This window comes from Micromys minutus, assembly GCF_963924665.1.
Source record: "Micromys minutus genome assembly, chromosome: 9".
Lineage (NCBI taxonomy): Eukaryota > Metazoa > Chordata > Mammalia > Rodentia > Muridae > Micromys > Micromys minutus.
Window position 1 is genome coordinate 47,512,196 of NC_137978.1, and position 17,840 is coordinate 47,530,035.

Sequence of the window (17,840 nt, forward strand, 5' to 3'; positions counted from 1 at the left end):
AACTCAGTCAGTCGCTTGAATTGGTAAGACCCAAATTCAGTGGAGAGACCCAGTTCCCTCCCCCCCCAAATAATTTGGAGAAAAACAGCAGAAGAGTCTTAGTCTTGGTTGACCCCTCTGGCCTGCATACAAACAAATGCAGGTGCACCAGCACACGAATGACCACAAATGCACATATAAACATACAGTGTACCCGAAGCTGAGCATCGTCTGTCACCTACTACACTCCCAGCTTCTGTTCTGTGCTTTGCTCTCCCCTAGCCTGCTGGCCAGCTTGTTGGCTGACTTAGATGGAAGCCTTCAATGGCTCCTTAGCTGTCTGGATTTCACTTGGACTCTGTCAGTGGGAAGTCCCGGCAGGAGAATGGAGAAAGGGAAGACACCAAAGTCAGGATCTGTCCTGCTGGTTGGTATTCTGCAAAGTCTATGCAGGCTGGCCTTGTCAGCTGACAGGAAGTTAGTACCCTCCGTAAGGCAAACTGTCCTCACAGGTAGAAGGAGGTAACAGCTTGGCTGCTGCCAACTCCACTGTCCTGTTTGATCTCTTGTTGGTCCTTTAACCAGGACCAACAGCCAAGTTAGTCTCTCTATGTGTACAAACTATATTAACTGGACCAAGTCATTTGTCTTCTCTTAAAAATTTCCCAGGCGGGGTCCAGGCCTGTGGGTGCAAAGGTGCCTCAGCATAGCCAGCATTCAGCACATGCAAACCCACTGCCCACATCTGGGCTCAGGGTTGGCCATTTGCTAGTTCTGCTGCCCTCTTAAGATCTTACTCCCAAATAAATCGTCGTCATGTCCTTTTACTTTAAAAAAAAATTTTTTCCCCAGGCAAAGGAAGTGGTTTTTAAAAATTCTTCAGGGTCCTGAAAGCGAAAGAAAATGTGACGATCACTTAGACAATAGCATCCTTCCTTCATCTATTTATTTGTCCAATAAACATCAATTACACTCTGCTCAGTGCTCTTTCGAGGTTGTTGGGTCTTACTCTATAGCCAGACTGGCCTGAGAATTACCAAATAGACCAGGCTGGCCTCTAACTCACCACAATCTCCTTGCACCAGCCTCTTAAGCAAATGGGATCACTGGCATGTGCCACCAGGCCTACGTTTAAATGAGGTCCCTCTTAAGTCATGACAATCTAGTAAGATAGCCCGATGACCAGTAAATCTAGTAAGATGGACAGTAACAGAGAAACCAAGGGAAGTAACAGAGAACAGAACGTGCTTCACTAGTGACTTGGACCAACTGTGCAAACACTATAGAAAGAACAACCAACCAAGTCACCCTGAAAGCATAGGGACACCTTCGCAGAGAAGGTTTCATCTTGTGTATGGCCTTAAGGATAAATGGACACTTGTCTGGAAACAAAGAGGAATGCTGGGCATTTGAAGCAAACAGGGAACTCAGACAAATGTCATGAGAAGGGAGCATCATTGGGGATGACCAAGTAATGACATTCAAAAACACAAGCCAGGCAGTGGTGACACACATCTTTTATCCCAGCACTCAGGAGGCAGAGGCAGGCATGTTTCTGTGAGTTCAAGGCCAGCCAGGTCTACAAAGATAGTTCCAGGACAGCCAAGGCTTCACAGAGAATCTTGTTTCAAAACAAAACAATAAAACAACAACCCTCCTCAAACAACAACAACAACAAAAACCCTACAAAGATCAAAGGAAACAAATACAATGGAAAAATACAAATGTAATTCATTAAAAAGTTAAAACCTACTGGAGAAGCTAGGAGTGTAACTCCTTCTCAGAACACTTGCCCTACATTTGCAAAATAAAATAAAATAATAAAGGGCTAATGAAATGACTCTGCAGGTAAATGCACTTGACAATAGCCTGATAACCTGCTTTTCATCTCCAGAACCCATGTGGTGGGAGGAGAGAGACGACTTCACTGATGGTTTGTATATGCTTGGCTCAGGGAGTAGCACTATTAGGAGGTGTGGCCTTGTTGGAATAGGTGTGTCATTGTGGGTGTGAGCTTAATATCCTCTTTCTAACTGCCTGGAATCCAGTCTTCTCTAGGAGCCTTAAGATAAAGATGTAAGGGCTGGAGAGATGGCTCAGTGGTTAAGAGCACTGACTGTTCTTCCAGAGGTCCTGAGTTAGATTCCCAGCACCCACATGGTGTCTCCCAACCATCTGTAATGAGGCAATGTCTTGATTGGAGCAGAGATAGGGAACCAGCGAATAATTAGCAATGCTGCCTGAGCTGCAGGCACTGCAAGCCTGTATTGTTCTTGCAGGGGACCTGACTTTGGTTTCCAGCACCCAGGTGTGGCTGGTCATAATCACCTGTAGCTCCATTTTCCTGCCTCCCTCTCAGATGCTGGGCTAACATGCAGGAGCACCACACCTCATGTACTTTTAAAAAAAGTAGGAAAATGATATGAGCCAAGCAATGGTGGCATATGCATTTAATGCCAGCATCAGGGAGGCAGAGGTGGGTGGATCTCTGAGTTCCAGGCCAGCCTGGTTACAGAGCAATTTCCAGGATGTCCAGGGCTACTCGGAGAAACCCTGTCTTAAAAAACAAACAAACAACATGTACATGTGTCTGTGCGTAGGTGTGCTCACTAGAGTGTGAGAGCAGGTGCCCCGGAGTATGAAAAAACACACGGAACCTCCTAGAGCTAGAACTACAGACAGTTTCGAGTGACCAGACATGGGTGCTAGGAATCAAACCCAGGTCCTATGCAAAAGCAGCATTCACTCTTAACCAGATAGCCACCCCTCTAGTCCTCTTTGTTTCCTCTCATTCTGTACAGTGTCTTACCTTATGTTAACTAGATTGGCTTCCAACCCATGAAAACCCTGCCTCAGCCTCCTTTTAGGTTGTGCAAGCATCCTGCAAGGCTGATAACATGACGTCATCCGCTTGGTGAATCTATGCACTGACACACTGGGAGACAGGAGCAAACGTGCCTTACCTGTGATACACAGTGGGTGACTGCGTCCTTTGCCAGCACCATGCATTGTGATGACACAGCCAGCAATTTCTTAAAAGTCTCGACACTTTTAGGGAAGGGATCCAATGCGTGATTTAAGTAGCAGATGTGACCTATGTGGGAAGAGATAGCACACAGAGGAAAGGTCTATAGACATTTCTTCAGAGTCAAGGGCAATGCTGTGATAAAAAGTGAGGATTTGCTTTTTCTTCTTATTGATACACTGTTTGTCTTTTCTCTGTCAAGCCCTGAGCCAAGCACTTCCCACCCGACTTCTTGGGAGGTACAGGAAAAGGAATATACAGAGCAGAAAGAACGCAAAAGAGTCAGGAAAGAATTATGGGAGGTGGAGTGGAGACAGCCACTTCACATGGTGAAGAGGACAAGAAAGGCCACCATTAGGCAAAAGAGCCCCGTGGCCTCTTAGAGGGCAAACCCAGAATGGTGTAGGAGAAGAGTTGTTGCTTCAGAGAAGGATTCCTGGCATAGCCAATGAGGAGACCTCCCAAAGCAACCCCTGCCCTGGAGCCAGCCACCCCAACTGTGGCAGCCCCAGCTCCAGCTCCACAACATGGCAGCTGTGTCCACGTCCCTTAAAATGACGCTGGTTTGGAAACTGCAGCTGGTGATAAGTCAGAGGCCACCCGTTGGCATCTGTGGTCGCCTGAACTCTGCTGAGGACAGCAGACGGCTGAGCAGCTGAGAGGTGCTCCTGATGAGGGAGCCGGTTGAGACGAACTTGAAACAGGTATACATTTTCAGGGGTGAGGGGGCCACATGGTGGCTCACAACCATCTGTCATGAGACCTGATGCCCTCTTCTGGTGTGTCTGAAGACAGCTACAGTGTACTTAAATAAATAAAATTATTTTTTAAAAAAGACTTCAAAGTACCTACTTGCAAGAAAGGTTGATAATGACACATTCAGGCGGCACCTGCTGCCTTAAAACTTTATGTACATTCTCTAACATTCTGATTACAGTACCACAAAGTTGGCACTGTTGTTTTATGGTGGAAGAAACTTGCAACAGGGACTGATTACTCCAGGCCTCACAACTAGTCTGTGATGGTGCTGGGACAGGGTCTAGACAGCAGCCATCTATGTTAAGCAGCCCTGAAGCCTCTTCGGACTGTGTCCTAGATACAGGGTGTTTCAGGATTATTTCCTGATACAGGTTCAGTTTTGATAACCTTCTCCATGTTGTGGGGGACCTCGACCAGGGGTGACATTTCCTGGTCCTGAGCTGGCAGCCAGAGACTTACTGAGGGCTGAAGGGAGAGGAGCAGAGAACACCAGTCAACTGTGGTTGCTTGGACTGGAAAGAACTGGAAAGTTTTAGGTTCTGGCCTCGAGGCATGGGGGTAAATGGCCTTTGCCAGCTCCACCCTTTCTCTCTTCCCATTAATCTGCACCGAGTCTTCGGTGTAGATTAAAGCCTAGCTTTACATTTTTGCACTGCTTCCTCATACCTGTGTGATTTTTTGGGCAAACAGTTTCAAGAATTCAAACCGTGGTGCTTTATCTGTCAAGTGAGAATGGGAATAGTCACTACTGCGTACCGATTGTTATACGGCATGACTGTGATCTTTGAAGAGTGTGGGCAATGGCGATTCTCAAGGACTGCACCAGGCATTATTGATTTTGATCCACTGGGTTTTTAGTACCAAGAATGGAACACGGGGCATTTTATATGTTAGGCAAGCACTGCACTGCTGAGCTATGTACCCATCATCTTTATTATTGTTATTACTATATTAGAATTACTTGTTTATTTCATGCATGTGAGTACACTGTAGCTGTCTTCAGACATACTAGAAGAGGGCATCAGATCCCATTACAGATGGTTGTGAGTCACCATGTGGTTGCTGGGATTTGAACTCAGGGACCTCTGAAAAAGCAGGTGTTCTTAACCACTGAGCCACCTCTCTAGTCCCCCACTATCTTTTATATCATTTGATTTTGAGACAAGCTCTGCAAAGTTTCTCAGGCTAGCCTTGAGCTCACTCTATAGGCCCAGGCTAGCCCTCAGCTCATTCTGTAGGTCCAGGCTAGCCTTGAGCTCACTCTGTAGACCCGGCAGTGTTTGAACTTTCCATCCTCTTGACTCGGTCTCCTGAGAAGCAGAGATTATAGATCTGAGGCAACACCAGATGGCAAGGCTGGCTTGTTCTGATCCTTGACAACGGTTGTTCCTCTTTGTTCACCTCCAATGGAGCTAATGTTTGCCTTTCATCTGTTAAAGTGTTGGGGATTGAACCCAGGGTCTCATTCATGGTAGGACAGCTGCTCCACGAGGCTCTCTGAATTCTGTGACACTCCCCTCTTGTGTGTATGGGTATGGCTTATGCATATGTGTTTTGTGTGCAAGTGCAGCAGTCTTGCACAGGCAGATGCCAGACTAGGAATCATGTTTCCTGTGACGTCATTTTACCTTAGTCCCTCCAGATGGATTCTCTCACTGAACCTGGAGCCTGGCTGGCAGACAGCAAGCCCCAGCAACCTTATTTGTCTCCATTCTCCAAGGTTAAAGGTGTGTGGTTGTACTTGGCTTTCTCTTTTTCTTTTCTTTTAAGTGTGAGAACTGGGGACTTGAATGCTGGTCCTAAGGCATCTTTCCAGGTCTGCTTCTGAGCTTCTGGTTTTTTTTTTTTTTTTGTTGTTGTTTTTTTTTTTTTTTTTTTTGTTTTTTTTGTTTTTGTTTTTTGGTCACCTCCCAGTGTCTGAACCTATTTATTCCTGGAAAACGTGTGGTTCAGAAAAGTCAGTAATGTCTTACACTTAGTTATTGTATCGCACTCTCGTTATTTGAAAGCCTCTTTTTCCGGAAGGATCTCATGCTGGATGGAAAGTGTACAAACTCTGAAGGCATGGTGAGCTTTCATCACATAACTGCCTCTGGGTGATTGGGTATGGACAACCCAGTGAAGGAACAGGACACTTCCGGAGCTTCGAGTGAGAGTGTCCTCACTCACTTAGAGCTTTTGAGCTGACCCCTAATCACCATCCACACTCATACACCATGCCCTATGCGTGTGTTGTTAGCCCAGCACAAATCCTTGTCAAGAGGTGCAGACAAGACCCATCAAACGAAATCAAACCCCTCTAACATCCCCTTGAACAAGTCACCTTGGATATCTTAGGCTTTAATGAACCTTTGAATAGAACAGGATGACATTTCAAACAATTAAAAAAATTCTCAGTCTGGGCTCAGTGGTGGCGTGCTTACCTAGCATTCACAGGGTTCTGCGTTCAGATTCTACTACTGAAGATAAAAAGGTTTCCAGTGACTGCACCATGTAGACACAATTTCTCCAGCTTTCTGGATTCCAACCATTACCATTTACTCAAATTTCAGGTCCAGCTGTGTGTGGTGGTGCATGCCAGTAATCCCACTTGAGAGGAAGAGGCAGGAGGAGTGCCAAAAACCAGAAGCCAGGCTGGGCTACATAATAAGACCCTTTCTCACAAAACAGAACCTGCCCCTTTTGGAAGCTGTGTTCTCCCTGCAGTTAATAAAAATTCTTCTTTTCTCTTTAAACCAACCAGACAGACAGACAGACAGACAAAAACAACGCCCAGCCTCTTACTTTTTGGTTGTTTCACTACTGTCGTGGGTTGAAATTTGCCCTTTCAGAAGAAGTTGAAGTCTTACCTCTGCCCATACCTCAGTGCCTGAGAATGTGGCTTTATTTAAATGAGAGGCTTTTTTTTTTTTTTTTTTTTTTTTTTTTTTTTTTAATCTCTTTCAGACAGGGTTTCCCTACTGAGGAACTCACTTTGTTACACAAGCTGATCTCAAGTTAAAATTTCCTCTTTCCCAAGTGCTGGCATTACAGGTTCCCACCGCTCACGGCTCGGATTGGATTTTTGACATTGATCCACCTAAGGTAAAGACATTAGGGCCGATTCCTAATTTTCCTTCTTAAAAGGAAAAATTTGGGCCTAGAGGCAGATACATGGAGGTTGGGGTTACGCTGCCTCAGCCAAGGGAAGCCAATGCATTGCCAACAGAGCACCTGCAGGTGGGATGCGGGAACAGATTTCGGCTCACATAGACCTCGGCACAAGTTTATGTCTGGGAACATCTAGAGTTCAGATTTCTAGCCCATATTTATTTATTTATGTATTTAACTTTATTTTGTGGCGCCGGGCATAGAAACTAATGGTGGACAAGCACTCTACTCCTGAACCATGGTCTCTTCCCTTTCATTCTAAACATTTCACATAGATCACCTCGTTTAGCCATCATGTTATCCGTTTGTTACAGCTACCTATCTTCACATAGTTGAGAAAACTATGAAACAGAAAGGCTAAATAACTTGCTCAAAGTCACGTGCTAATGAGAAAAGACTTTATAGGCAGTACAGTATGTCATTCGTGTTAGACTTTTTTTTCCATTTGGGTCTCGGCTTCTTCTTACGTGACACTTCCTCCCCTGGGCGACAGGGGCCGCTGCTCCGTGCCGGCGCTGACAGGTCTCTCTAGCCCGCTGCGCCGGCTACTCGTTGGTGCCTATAAATGGCTGCACTGTGCTCAGCGAGGCATCAGTCCGCTACCGCGGGACTTGGGGCTGTGTCAGTGCTGGAAGTGGAGCTGGAGCTGACCGAAGGAGCTGCCGCTGGGCCGGGGTGGAACACAGCTCTGCACCGGGGTCTCAAGGAGGGGTGTGTTGCTGCTGGCTCACTGCGAGCCGCCTTCAACCTGCGCCGAGGCGCCTTCCCGCCAGGCCGTCTGCCTGTCTTCCGCCTCCCTCCATTTCCCCGGAATCTCAGCCCGGCGAGGCTGGACCCTGGCTCCTGAGGGTGGGAAAGCCCCAGCCTTTTTCCTGCTTTACTCCTTTCCCCCAGGCTGGCCTTCCAGCCTTCTCTCGCCTTTTCCTGCGGAGTGGGTTTCACCCTTTTCGGTCCTTAACCCTCCCCTTTAGCCGAGTTCCAGCACCCTGGTGATTTTCCTTAGCCAAAGGTCCTATCCTTCCTTCCTCCTTTCCCTTGCCTGTGGTCCAGCCTATCCTGGCCCTTCCTCTTTCTTCAGGACGTAGTTTCTCCGATTTCCTTCTCTCAGCCTGAAGTTCTAGATCTTTGGTTTTCCTCCTTAGTCCCTCCAAGATACTTATCCCCCTTTTGCAGTTTGGACTTTCAGATTGCGAATCTCTAGAAAACGAAAATACCTCTCTAAAACATGAACTTTTCCTAGAGACTGCCCCTGTCTCTCCCCCTCTGCAGACTCCTTGCTACCTATGTCCCAGGACTTACACGCACTTCCCTAAAGGCTGAGGCCTCCTGGACTAGGGGATCATTATGATGCTTCGGTGGTCTGGCATTTGGGGACTTTATCCACCTCGGATCTTTCCCTCCTTCCTGGTGGTGGTTGCCTTGGTGGGGCTGCTACCTGTTCTCAGGAGCCACGGCCTCCAGCTCAGCCCTACTGCCAGCACCATCAGAGGTTCTGAACCACCCCGGGAACGCTCAATTGGGGATGTCACCACGGCTCCATCAGAGCCTCTCCACCACCCAGACGAACGCAATTTGACCAACTTAATCATTGAACATGGTGGTAAGCCACTTCGAAAGGCCTTTCCAGTCCTGGACATTGACTACTTACATGTGCGCACACCCTTCGAGATCTCCCTCTGGATCCTTTTGGCCTGCCTCATGAAGATAGGTAAGTTCAAGGTTCATAATGGTGCTGTTGCTGCCCTCACCAGATAGGTGAGCTCCTTGCCCCACTTCTCACCAGATTCTGAATGAACCCCTTCTGCAACATGGGCATCCTCCTCCTCCCTTTTTGTCGGTCCTTAAACTCCAGCTCTGGCCTGTGAACTGGCATTGTGTTTCGGGAGGGAAGGATCAGGAATGTGTTCAGGATTTGAAGATGGGATGCTTCTGATACTAGGTAGTTTCAGAAAAGCTTCCAAGGCTTGGCAGGTCTCCTACGGCTTGGATCGGACTTAGAAAGGAGTCAGGTGCTTAGCTATGTGTAAGACAGGAATATCTTTTAGCAAGCGGCACTTTCTGCCCTGTCAACTGGAATCAGTGTACTTTATTACCTTTGTAGAGGGTGTTTTAGGACTTGGCCTGTCTCAGGATTTTGCAGAGTAAAGAAACTGGGTGCAAGACACGTAGGAGTATGGTAGAACACAGGGATCACCCGAGTCTTATTTACCTTCATCCCCAGAGTGGTACCTCTCAGCTTTGCTTGCCAAGGCCAGTCAAGCCCTTGAGTCAGGTTCCAGTCCAGAAGTGCCAACCGTTACCCAGTTCATAGGAATGGCTACAGCCATTTGTGGGCGGCAGGAAAGTGGAGGAGGTTGAGGTTTGGTTTAGGTTTGTATCCAACTGACTACAGACGGGAGCTAACTCATTGAAGATGAGGAGATGGAGAAGAGCTGGGTCTAAAGAGACTTCAAAATATTCTTTTTAAGAAGGACATGAAAAAGCTGTTCCCTCTTCAAGGGTTGGGGTTCCTGCCCAGCCTGAGCACCCTATTCTGCTGGGTGATTGGTGGAGTTCTCCTGGGGCTGCATAGCCCAGACGTACCTGGAGATAGTGTCCAGGGGGGCTTTTCAAAGTACCTTAAGTTTTTCAGTCTACTCTCAGATGATGTGGAAGGCACTGGGACTCTGCTCCCCTCTCTCCTTGAGATTTAGGTTTTGAGAAGTTAGAGATTCTGGGCAGGAAGCCTTGCAGCTTCTTTCCCAAGGACACCATTGCCAAACTGGTGTAAAGCTGGCCCTGAGGCGTGCTGCAGGAACTAACCAGTACCTCTGTTTTGATAGATCCAGGACCTGGCTTCCTGGTACAGGGCCTTGGTGCTGAGGAGGTTACAGTGGCAGAGTTATGCCATGGAGCTGGGCCATCAGCACCTACATCCTGATGGCAGCCAGCTTCCTGGAAAAAATCAAGGTCTGAGCAAGGGGAACCCTGTGTATGGATTCTCACATAAATGCATGACCTTGAAGAGCTGAGTGTTTTCCTGAAGGTCTTTCTTGTGAAATAAGAATCCGAATTGTATTTGACTATATCGATCCACTCATGAAACCCTGTGTCTGTATTTGTTGTAAGGACCTGAAGGGACCATAATATGTCATTTGTCTGTAGGAGACAAGGAAGAGACTTCATAAGTGCTGCCTGTAAATTAACACCTCCCCTCAGCCCCAGGGTGTCCCAGTACGGGGACCTGGCACACACTGCAGATCTGTGTCTGCTGGCAGTACAGTAGCATGACCAAAAAGACCCCGTTCTGGGAAGTCTGAATTTTTCTCCTGTAGACTTGATAGCTCTTGTCCTAATGGGTGCAGGCTGGGCCTGACCTGCTTTATCAACATACAGTGTGGTGCCTGGGACCCTGGGCTGGATACCAGAGACAGGGTGCTGGTAAGAATATCTGTCCAGAAACCGAGTTCTCCTCTCTCACCCCCCACCCCCACCCCATGACCTTGACCATCATGTCTCCTTAGCCAGCTGGTCTTTGTGATCCTTCCTAGGTCTGAGTCTGGAAACCCTGGTTAAACTTCTTAAGCTTGGACCTCAGTTTTCCTTCAGTAAAATGGGGGGGGCGCTGAGTCTGATCCCCCGTGCATTTCCAAAGACCTGTGTGTCTGGCTTGGAAAGGCATTTTTCCTGCTTCTGAAAAGGATCTCGGTGAAACCCCCTTCTGCACCTGCACCTTTGAGGCATCGAGTTAAGGTTAGATGTGAGGTTGGAGGTTGCTGTGTAGATTGCACCCAGCACTCAACTGGTTCACATTCTCTGAGCCTCAGTTTCTTTATCAGAAAATGGGAAGTGCAGGCCAGGGCATAGCTCAGTGGTAGAGGACATGCGCAAAGGTTCAAGAAGTGTGTGTGTGTGTGGAGGGGACGAGTAGCTGGCTGGTGTACTGGCAGTGTGATTGGCGATGCTAACAGTACATAAAGTTGAGTCCTGCATATAGGAGTGGGAGTGTGGTGAGGAGCCGCCACTGGTAGTGTTTTAACCACCTACAGCAGAAGCATTCCCAGCTCCTATATCCTCCTATAAGGGACTACTCCACTGTCCCTTAGCCCTGGACCAACCATCTCTGTGTGTGTGTCTGTCTGTCTGTCTCTCTGTGTTGCCCAGACCATCCTATTCTTCCTCTTGAGCTGCCTCCTTTTGTTGGTTGTGGGAAGATGTGTGGTGGTTCCTTGATAACAGACTGGAGGGCTGGGGCCGTGATCTCTGCACTGTCTGCTGTCTGAGAGCTACAGACTTTATTTCAGGGTCTTGACTGTTTGGTGGGATCCCCATCTGGTCCACTGTGGCAGCTCCTTACCATGCAGTGTATTCCTCATCTAAGGACAGAGAGTGCGGCATGCAGTCTCCTTTCCCATCCTAGTGTGTGCCAGTATCCAAAGGAGAATCTTGTGGAGATTGACATGGGAGAGAGAGCAAGAGTTAATGTTCTAGAGTAATTGGTGCCTCCGGAACTGGGGAGATGACCTCGGGCAGATCATCCTCCAGACACTGTTTTTCTCTCTTTTAGTCAAGGATCCTTTCCTTTTCTTGGTGGGAGAATTAGTGGTTTAAGAGGGACTTAAATAAGAACCAGAGCTGGGTATGTAGCTTGGTTGGTGGAGTGCTTGCCTACCAGGCATGAGGCCCTGGGTTTGATTCCATACACTGCATAAAACAAGTATAGTTGACATCAGTAATCTCAGGACTTGGAAGGTAGAGGCAGGAAGATCAGAAGTTCAAGGCCGACCGGCCTCAGTTACAGAGTGAGTTTGAGGCCAGCCTGAGATACAGGAGGCCCCATCTCAAATAAGTAAATAATAAATAAATGTATGAATAAATGAATAATTGAGAACTGTCCTGAAACCTTTAGGGTCGGGCCATTCTCCTCCTCCCTCACATACTGTGGTTTGGCTTTCGCCTGAATTCTGCTTTGTCCCAGTTCACCTGACTCCCAGGCAGTGCTTGTTCCCAGGGAGAGCTTCTGTAGCCCAGCTCACCACTGGCAGCACCCCTGCTGTTTGCCCATATTCCTGACCTGAAATGCCTGGCAGAGGCCCAGAGCCTATAAAGCAGGTATTCATCTTGTCTCCTGATTAGGGACAAAATGACTTCTTTTGTCCCTTACATCTTACGATATTTTGGTTTTGGTCTTTGCAAGGTATACACTGCTGTTTCCTTCCTGAACAAGTTTATAGAGGGATGGTTTCTTTTATTGTTGTTGTTGCCTTTTTTTTTTTTTTTTTTTTGGAAAAAAACCAAACAGGGTTTCCCTGCATAGCTTTGGCTGTCCTGACACTCTGTCTGTAGACCAGGCTGCCCTCGAATTCAGAGATCCACCTGCCTCTGTCTCCCAACTGCTGGGACAAAGAAGTGCACCACCACTGCCCAGAGAAACATAAGTTATTGTTATTGCTTGCTCACTTCACATAAGCAGACATGAACCTGCCTGGTGTTCTGTTAAAGCAAGACCCAAACCTACCTTTTCCACTTCCCAAAAGGAAAGAAACAGCTTAAAGGTCACCTTGAAGCTGTCTCTACCCCAGATGCCACTCCAAAAAAGAAAAGGATGACCTTTTTCTCCTGGGAAAACAGCACCTGACTGGTGGGGTACCAGGGACATCAGCCAGCATGTGGGGGAAAGGCCTTAGGTAGGGTGTTTCCAGTTGTGCAGAGGCACTTGGAGGGCCTGGGCTGGTCATGTGGCCTGGATCTGATTCAGCTCCTTACCTGAGGTTCACCTTTCCTCTCACCCCTAGCCAGCCCAGCCCAACACATGTAGCTCTGCTCTGAGGAAAGCCCCAGTGGACACCTTGGACTCTGCCCTTTGGGTACATTTCTCTGGACTTGCCTTGCCTTATTAGTGAAGTGAGGATACTGTCTCTACCTTCTGAGTCTGAGAGAGAGATTGATGGGTGTATGTGTGTGTGTGTATGTGTGCATGTGTACGTGTTCGAGTGTGTGTGTGTGTGTGTGTGTGTGTGTGTGTGTGTGTGATTGGATTTCCCCTGATCTGTTACTTATTTTTGTTACTATACCAGAAATATCATATATAATCAGTGTATGAGGAGAAAACGTTTATTTTTGGTTGACAGTTTTGGGGGCTCTGGGCTATAGTTAATTACGTGGTTCATCGTTTGCCTGCAGATAAGGTGACAATTGATGACACAGTGTGTAGTGGAACAGAAGGTGAGTTCCTGTCCTCCCTTCAAGGACATGCCATTAGACCTAAAGACCTCTTAGGTCTCTTAAATTTCCACAACTTCCCAATCGTGCCACTCTGGACCTTTGGGGGATGTTCCAGATCTAGGGTCGTTTTCTTAGCCCACTTCAGTCCGAAGCAGCTGCTCTCTCCTCTCCTGACCCTTCTCCCTATACGGTTTCTCCATAGCTTGGGCATTCCGCCTAGCCTTCCCTGTGCTATCGCTTCTGTTATTGGGGGTGGTTCTAATAATAATTACCACATATTGAGCCGTGTCAGGGACTTTATAAAAGTAATCTTATTTAATCCCCCACCAAAGTCTTATGGAATAAAGGCTCCTTCTGTTCTGTAGATGAGGAAACCGCTCAGGGGTTCTCTTCAGAGATGCTGAATTGATGTTTATTGTCCTTTGGTGGCTTGGCATTGCCTCCTGAAGGGGTGCAGCTGCATTGACTACCTCTCTCATTGCCCTGCTTGGAGTGGTGCCCAGCCTCCCTGCCTCTGCAGTCCACTAGGACTCCACCTGAGGGGCGTGCCTGCCTGAGAGAGCTATAGGTGCTTTGTGCCTGTCCTTAAGAGTCTCTGAACCAGTGTGAATGTCCACAAATCTTGTGGTAGACTGAACCTGTTCCTTGTTCTCAGGTAGTTTCCCACCTGGCACCTCTCTTTGCAGTCTGACAGAGCTTTCTTCATTCTATTGGCTAAGAGCAAGGACAATTGAAAGGGGATTTTCTTTAGCCAGAGGGGGGTGGCCAGCTTTGTGACTGGGACCTCCTGCCCTTAAGGAAGAATGTAACAGTCTGCTCTTAGTTGCACTCAGGGCCCTGTAGCATTCCCGGAGAGGCATTCTCAGTGATGGGAGCAGGTGGCACAATTTTCTTTAGCTCTAGAAGCAGAAGTAGTGGTTCTTATTAGTGCTGTGGTTTGTTTCCAGAGTACCTGCAAATACAATACTTAACTTTATTTTCTTTTATAGCTTAAGAAAACTTATTAGCGTAGTGATCTGCCTGAGGTAGGGGGAAAGAACACAATTCCTGGACTGTTAGCCAAGGTCCTGTCTGTCTTCTTTCCTGCCTGGCCAGCAAACTGGTATTCTTTCTGGTTTGTTTTGTTTTTTAATTAACAGGGGTTTTTTCCATGTAGCCCTGGCTGGCCTCAGTGGTTTGTGGCCTCTGCCTCCTGTGCTTGGGTTAAAGTTGTATACCTCCACACCCAGCCATACTGAATGTTAGTAAAGTTTTAGCTGGGAGTGGTGGTGCAGGCCTTTAACTCCAGCACTCATGAGGGAGGCAGAGATGGGCAGATGACTATGTACAGTTAGTACATCCAGTACAGTCAGACTTTGTCTCAAAAAAGATCCAAAGTGGTGCTTTAAGAGAGGAAATGACTGGATACGTCCACATCGCTAACCTGGATGGTTGTTAGGGGGACAGTGTCTGTCCCGTGGGAAAGGAGGGCTGTAGGAGCTGGGCGTCCAGAACTCTGGTCACTCTGAAGCAAGGTTTTCAGCATCCTCCCATGTACTGGTGTCACTGTGAAGCGTGACTCTGAAGTCAGAAGGAGGCTTGCCAGCCTCACCTCCTAGTGTGTGGAGCAGCAAACCTTTGAAATGAAGTAGGGGTGTTCTTTTTGTCAGCGTGTGGGCTCTCCTCCACCCCCACCTGAAGAGAGAAGGAGAGAAGTGAATTTCAATGGGAAACTGTAGGAAGCAGGTAGGACTGCAGGAGGTCTGACCCCAGATGTCAGATTTTCTTTTTCTTTTGGTGTGGGGATTGAACCTGGGGCTTTGCTATGTCCCACCCCCAGCTCTGGTCTTCTGTGACCCTGTGACTGTAGGTAGGGGAGACCTCTCAGAGCCCATTTTCTGGTGTGTGATATGGTTGTTAATTACATTAGTGGTTGCTTTTATTTTTACTTTTTTACTGTTTCTTATTAAACCCCTAGTTAAGAGATTGCTGGGTACTTGTGCAGTTATAAACAGACCTAACTCAGGCCACCTTTGGAGCCTGCGTTTTTCTAGAGTCCTGTCTTAAGTTCAAGGCCCTTTGAATTCAGAACTTCATTTTCCCCATCGTCGTTCTGAGCTGGAGCCTTGAAAGCCCTGACTATTCTCCTGTCTTGCTCAGATGACAAAGGGTTTAGGGGAGAACTGACCCAGCCCAAGGTCCACAGTGAAGAAATAATCATGCAACACAGAGCGATGAGTGGGACCTGGGGCTCAGAGGCCTCAGACGGCCTCTAGGCAGAGCCTGAACACAACCTGCAGCTGGGTTCATCCCTCCTGTCAGCCCCCCCACCCGCTTTTCTTCCGATCCCGGCAGAGAAGTCTCTCGCTCAGCACAGGCAGGGCCTGGGTTATTCCTGAGTCATCCATCGCCCGCCCCGTGTGGGCTCCTCCTGCAGCCCTAGCTCCCTCTGCAAATGTCTGAGTCAGATGAGTCTCCCCAAGGTTGTCTGCACACACCACACTGGGCCAAACCGTCTCTTTAGATGCCAATAAGCATCAACTGATACTTTAGGCAGCCTGTGATTATATGTGGGTATTTTTAATCTTATGGGCTAATCTAATTTTAACTGAACTAAGTTTTAGGTTGGCCTGAATCAGTGGGCTGCCCCTCTTCTCTGGAATCATGCTCATTTCATTTCCTTCCGCCAAAAGCTCATCCAGCATGTAGGACTGGTTTTGGTTTTTACTGGGCCAGCCTGAGTTCTGAATTCTAATACTGCTTGCCAGAAATCAGGAGTTCCCCGGATTATTCCAACAAGTTCCCATAAATCCATGTCCTCTGGTGCTCTGAGGGCTAGGATGAGGAGTTCCGTTCCTTCCCAGGCCTGTGGGGGCCACTTACCTCTCAAACCAGAGTGGCTCTTGTATAATAAGAGGAGTCTGTCTTGAGACCAGCTCACTGAAGGAGGGATGACATCACAGCTTTTTGTGCGACAGAGCCCAGACGGTTACCAAAAGCAGTTAATAGCAAGCACTACTTACTTGCACGGCCCTTGCTGCATGCAGGGTAAAGCTGAGAAGGCTGTGTCTTTTATGCTGGTTAGTCTAAAGAGAGAGGGGCAGGCAGAGATGCAGCCGTGGCAGTCGGCCTGCAGGCTTTGAGCTTGCGGTCCTCCAGGCACCAGGGAAAGTAAAACTGGGCCCTGCTCAGTAGGCACGTCCAGTCTGTTGAGGACTGGACGAGACGAGACAAGACATAACAGGTGTGGATGTGTGTCTGAGGGCTGGGCAGACTCCTGGCAGAGGGCAAGTTGAAAGGGAGTGGGCATTCCCTGAGGGCTGTGGCGGTAGAGGAGGATTTGCAAAGAGTTGAGGTGGAACCTGAGTGAAATCTTGGAGGGAATGGAAGTGAGCAATATGCCGTACTAGATAGGACCTGATCCCCATGTGTGTGAGCGTGCGAGCCCCTGAACACAGCACCTGTGTGCTAGCCTTCCTTCCCCCACCGCTTCTACCCTTCCCTCTCTTTCTCCCTCCCTTCTTTGGTCTCTCTATCCTTTCTCCCTCTTTCCTTCCCTCCCTCCTTCTTTCCTTTCTTTTTTTTATTTTCTATTTTAAGATTTATTTATTTTATTTATATGAGGACACTATAGCTGTCCTCAGACACACCAGAAGAGGGCATCAGATCTCATCACAGATGACTGTGAGCTACCATGTGGTTGCTGGGATTTGAACTCAGGACCTCTGGAAGAGCAGTCAGTGCTCTTAACTGTAGAGCCATCTTTCCAGCCCCCTTCCTTCCTTTCTTCCTTCCTTCCTTCCTTCCTTCCTTTCTTACTCTTTCTCCCTCTCTCCCTCCCCCTCTCTATCTTTCTTTCTTTCTTTTTTTCTTTCTTTCTTCCTTCCTTCCTTCCTTCCTTCCTTCCTTCCTTCCTTTCTTTCTTTCTCTCTTTCTCCCTCTCTCCCTCCCCCCTCTCTATCTTTCTCTTTCTTTCTTTCTTTCTTCCTTCCTTCCTTCCTTCCTTCCTTTCTTACTCTCTTTCTCTTTCTCCCTCTCTCCCTCCCCCCTCTCTATCTTTCTTCCTTCCTTCCTTCCTTCCTTCCTTCCTTCCTTCCTTCCTTTCTTTCTTTCTTACTCTCTCTCTTTCTCCCTCTCTCCCTCCCCCCTCTCTATCTTTCTCTTTCTTTCTTTCTTCCTTCCTTCCTTTCTTCCTTCCTTCCTTCCTTCCTTCCTTTCTTCCTTTCTTTCTCCTGGATATGGTACCAGTAAAAGCCAGGAACCCTGCTGGACAGACTTTAAAGGAGCTGTTGCGCTTTGTGTATTTCCTTTCTTATCTGTTTGCTTCTAGCACAAAGAAAGGCCTCTGTATTGGCGAATGAATGGATGAAGGGAGGAAGGAGCACATGGTTGACTTCCATGTGGAAATAAGGGTCCATACAGAGATTGGGGTAGACTAGAAACCAGGTTGCCCAAAGAAGAGGGGAAAGGGAGTCCTCAGCTCCTGGTGGCAGGCTGAATGGTCAGCTAGACTTTAATGGTTGTGAAACTCGTGGCCTGATGCTTTAGTGTCAGTGAATGATGCTGTGGGCGCAGCCTTCTCTGCATGGCCAAGGAGCTGGTTTGCAAGGGCATTTGCGCTGGGCTGGGTGGGGTGTCTCTGGGAGGATCTGCGTCTGTTTGGTTTGCCCTCTGTGTGTGTGAGTAAAAGTGCGATTCCATAACTTCCACAGGGAGCTGCTGAGAGCTCTAATTGAATTAGGCT

General features: G+C 47.9%; 1 protein-coding gene, 1 long non-coding RNA gene and 1 pseudogene across 3 annotated transcripts in view; 1 reads left to right on the forward strand and 2 right to left on the reverse strand.

Moving 5' to 3' along the window:
* Positions 1 to 3,326: 3,326 nt before the first annotated feature.
* On the reverse strand, positions 3,327 to 3,716 carry LOC308424012 (ATP synthase F(0) complex subunit C2, mitochondrial-like; annotated as a pseudogene). Its single transcript has one exon. The product of its transcript is annotated as an ATP synthase F(0) complex subunit C2, mitochondrial-like (transcript).
* A 3,771-nt stretch (positions 3,717 to 7,487) lies between these two features.
* Positions 7,488 to 17,840, forward strand: part of SLC9A1 (solute carrier family 9 member A1) — a 52,292-nt gene continuing 41,939 nt past the window's right edge. Inside the window, exon 1 of the mRNA XM_080921000.1 lies at positions 7,488 to 8,621. Coding sequence (XP_080777126.1) covers positions 8,258 to 8,621 — 364 coding nt within the window. The 5' untranslated portion in view covers positions 7,488 to 8,257. The remainder of the gene's footprint in view (positions 8,622 to 17,840) is intronic.
* On the reverse strand, positions 13,034 to 16,052 carry LOC308424110. Its single transcript, XR_013975124.1, has 3 exons — positions 15,980 to 16,052; positions 14,541 to 14,791; positions 13,034 to 14,069 (listed from the first exon to the last, which is right to left on the reverse strand). It is a non-coding gene; the product is annotated as an uncharacterized lncRNA (long non-coding RNA).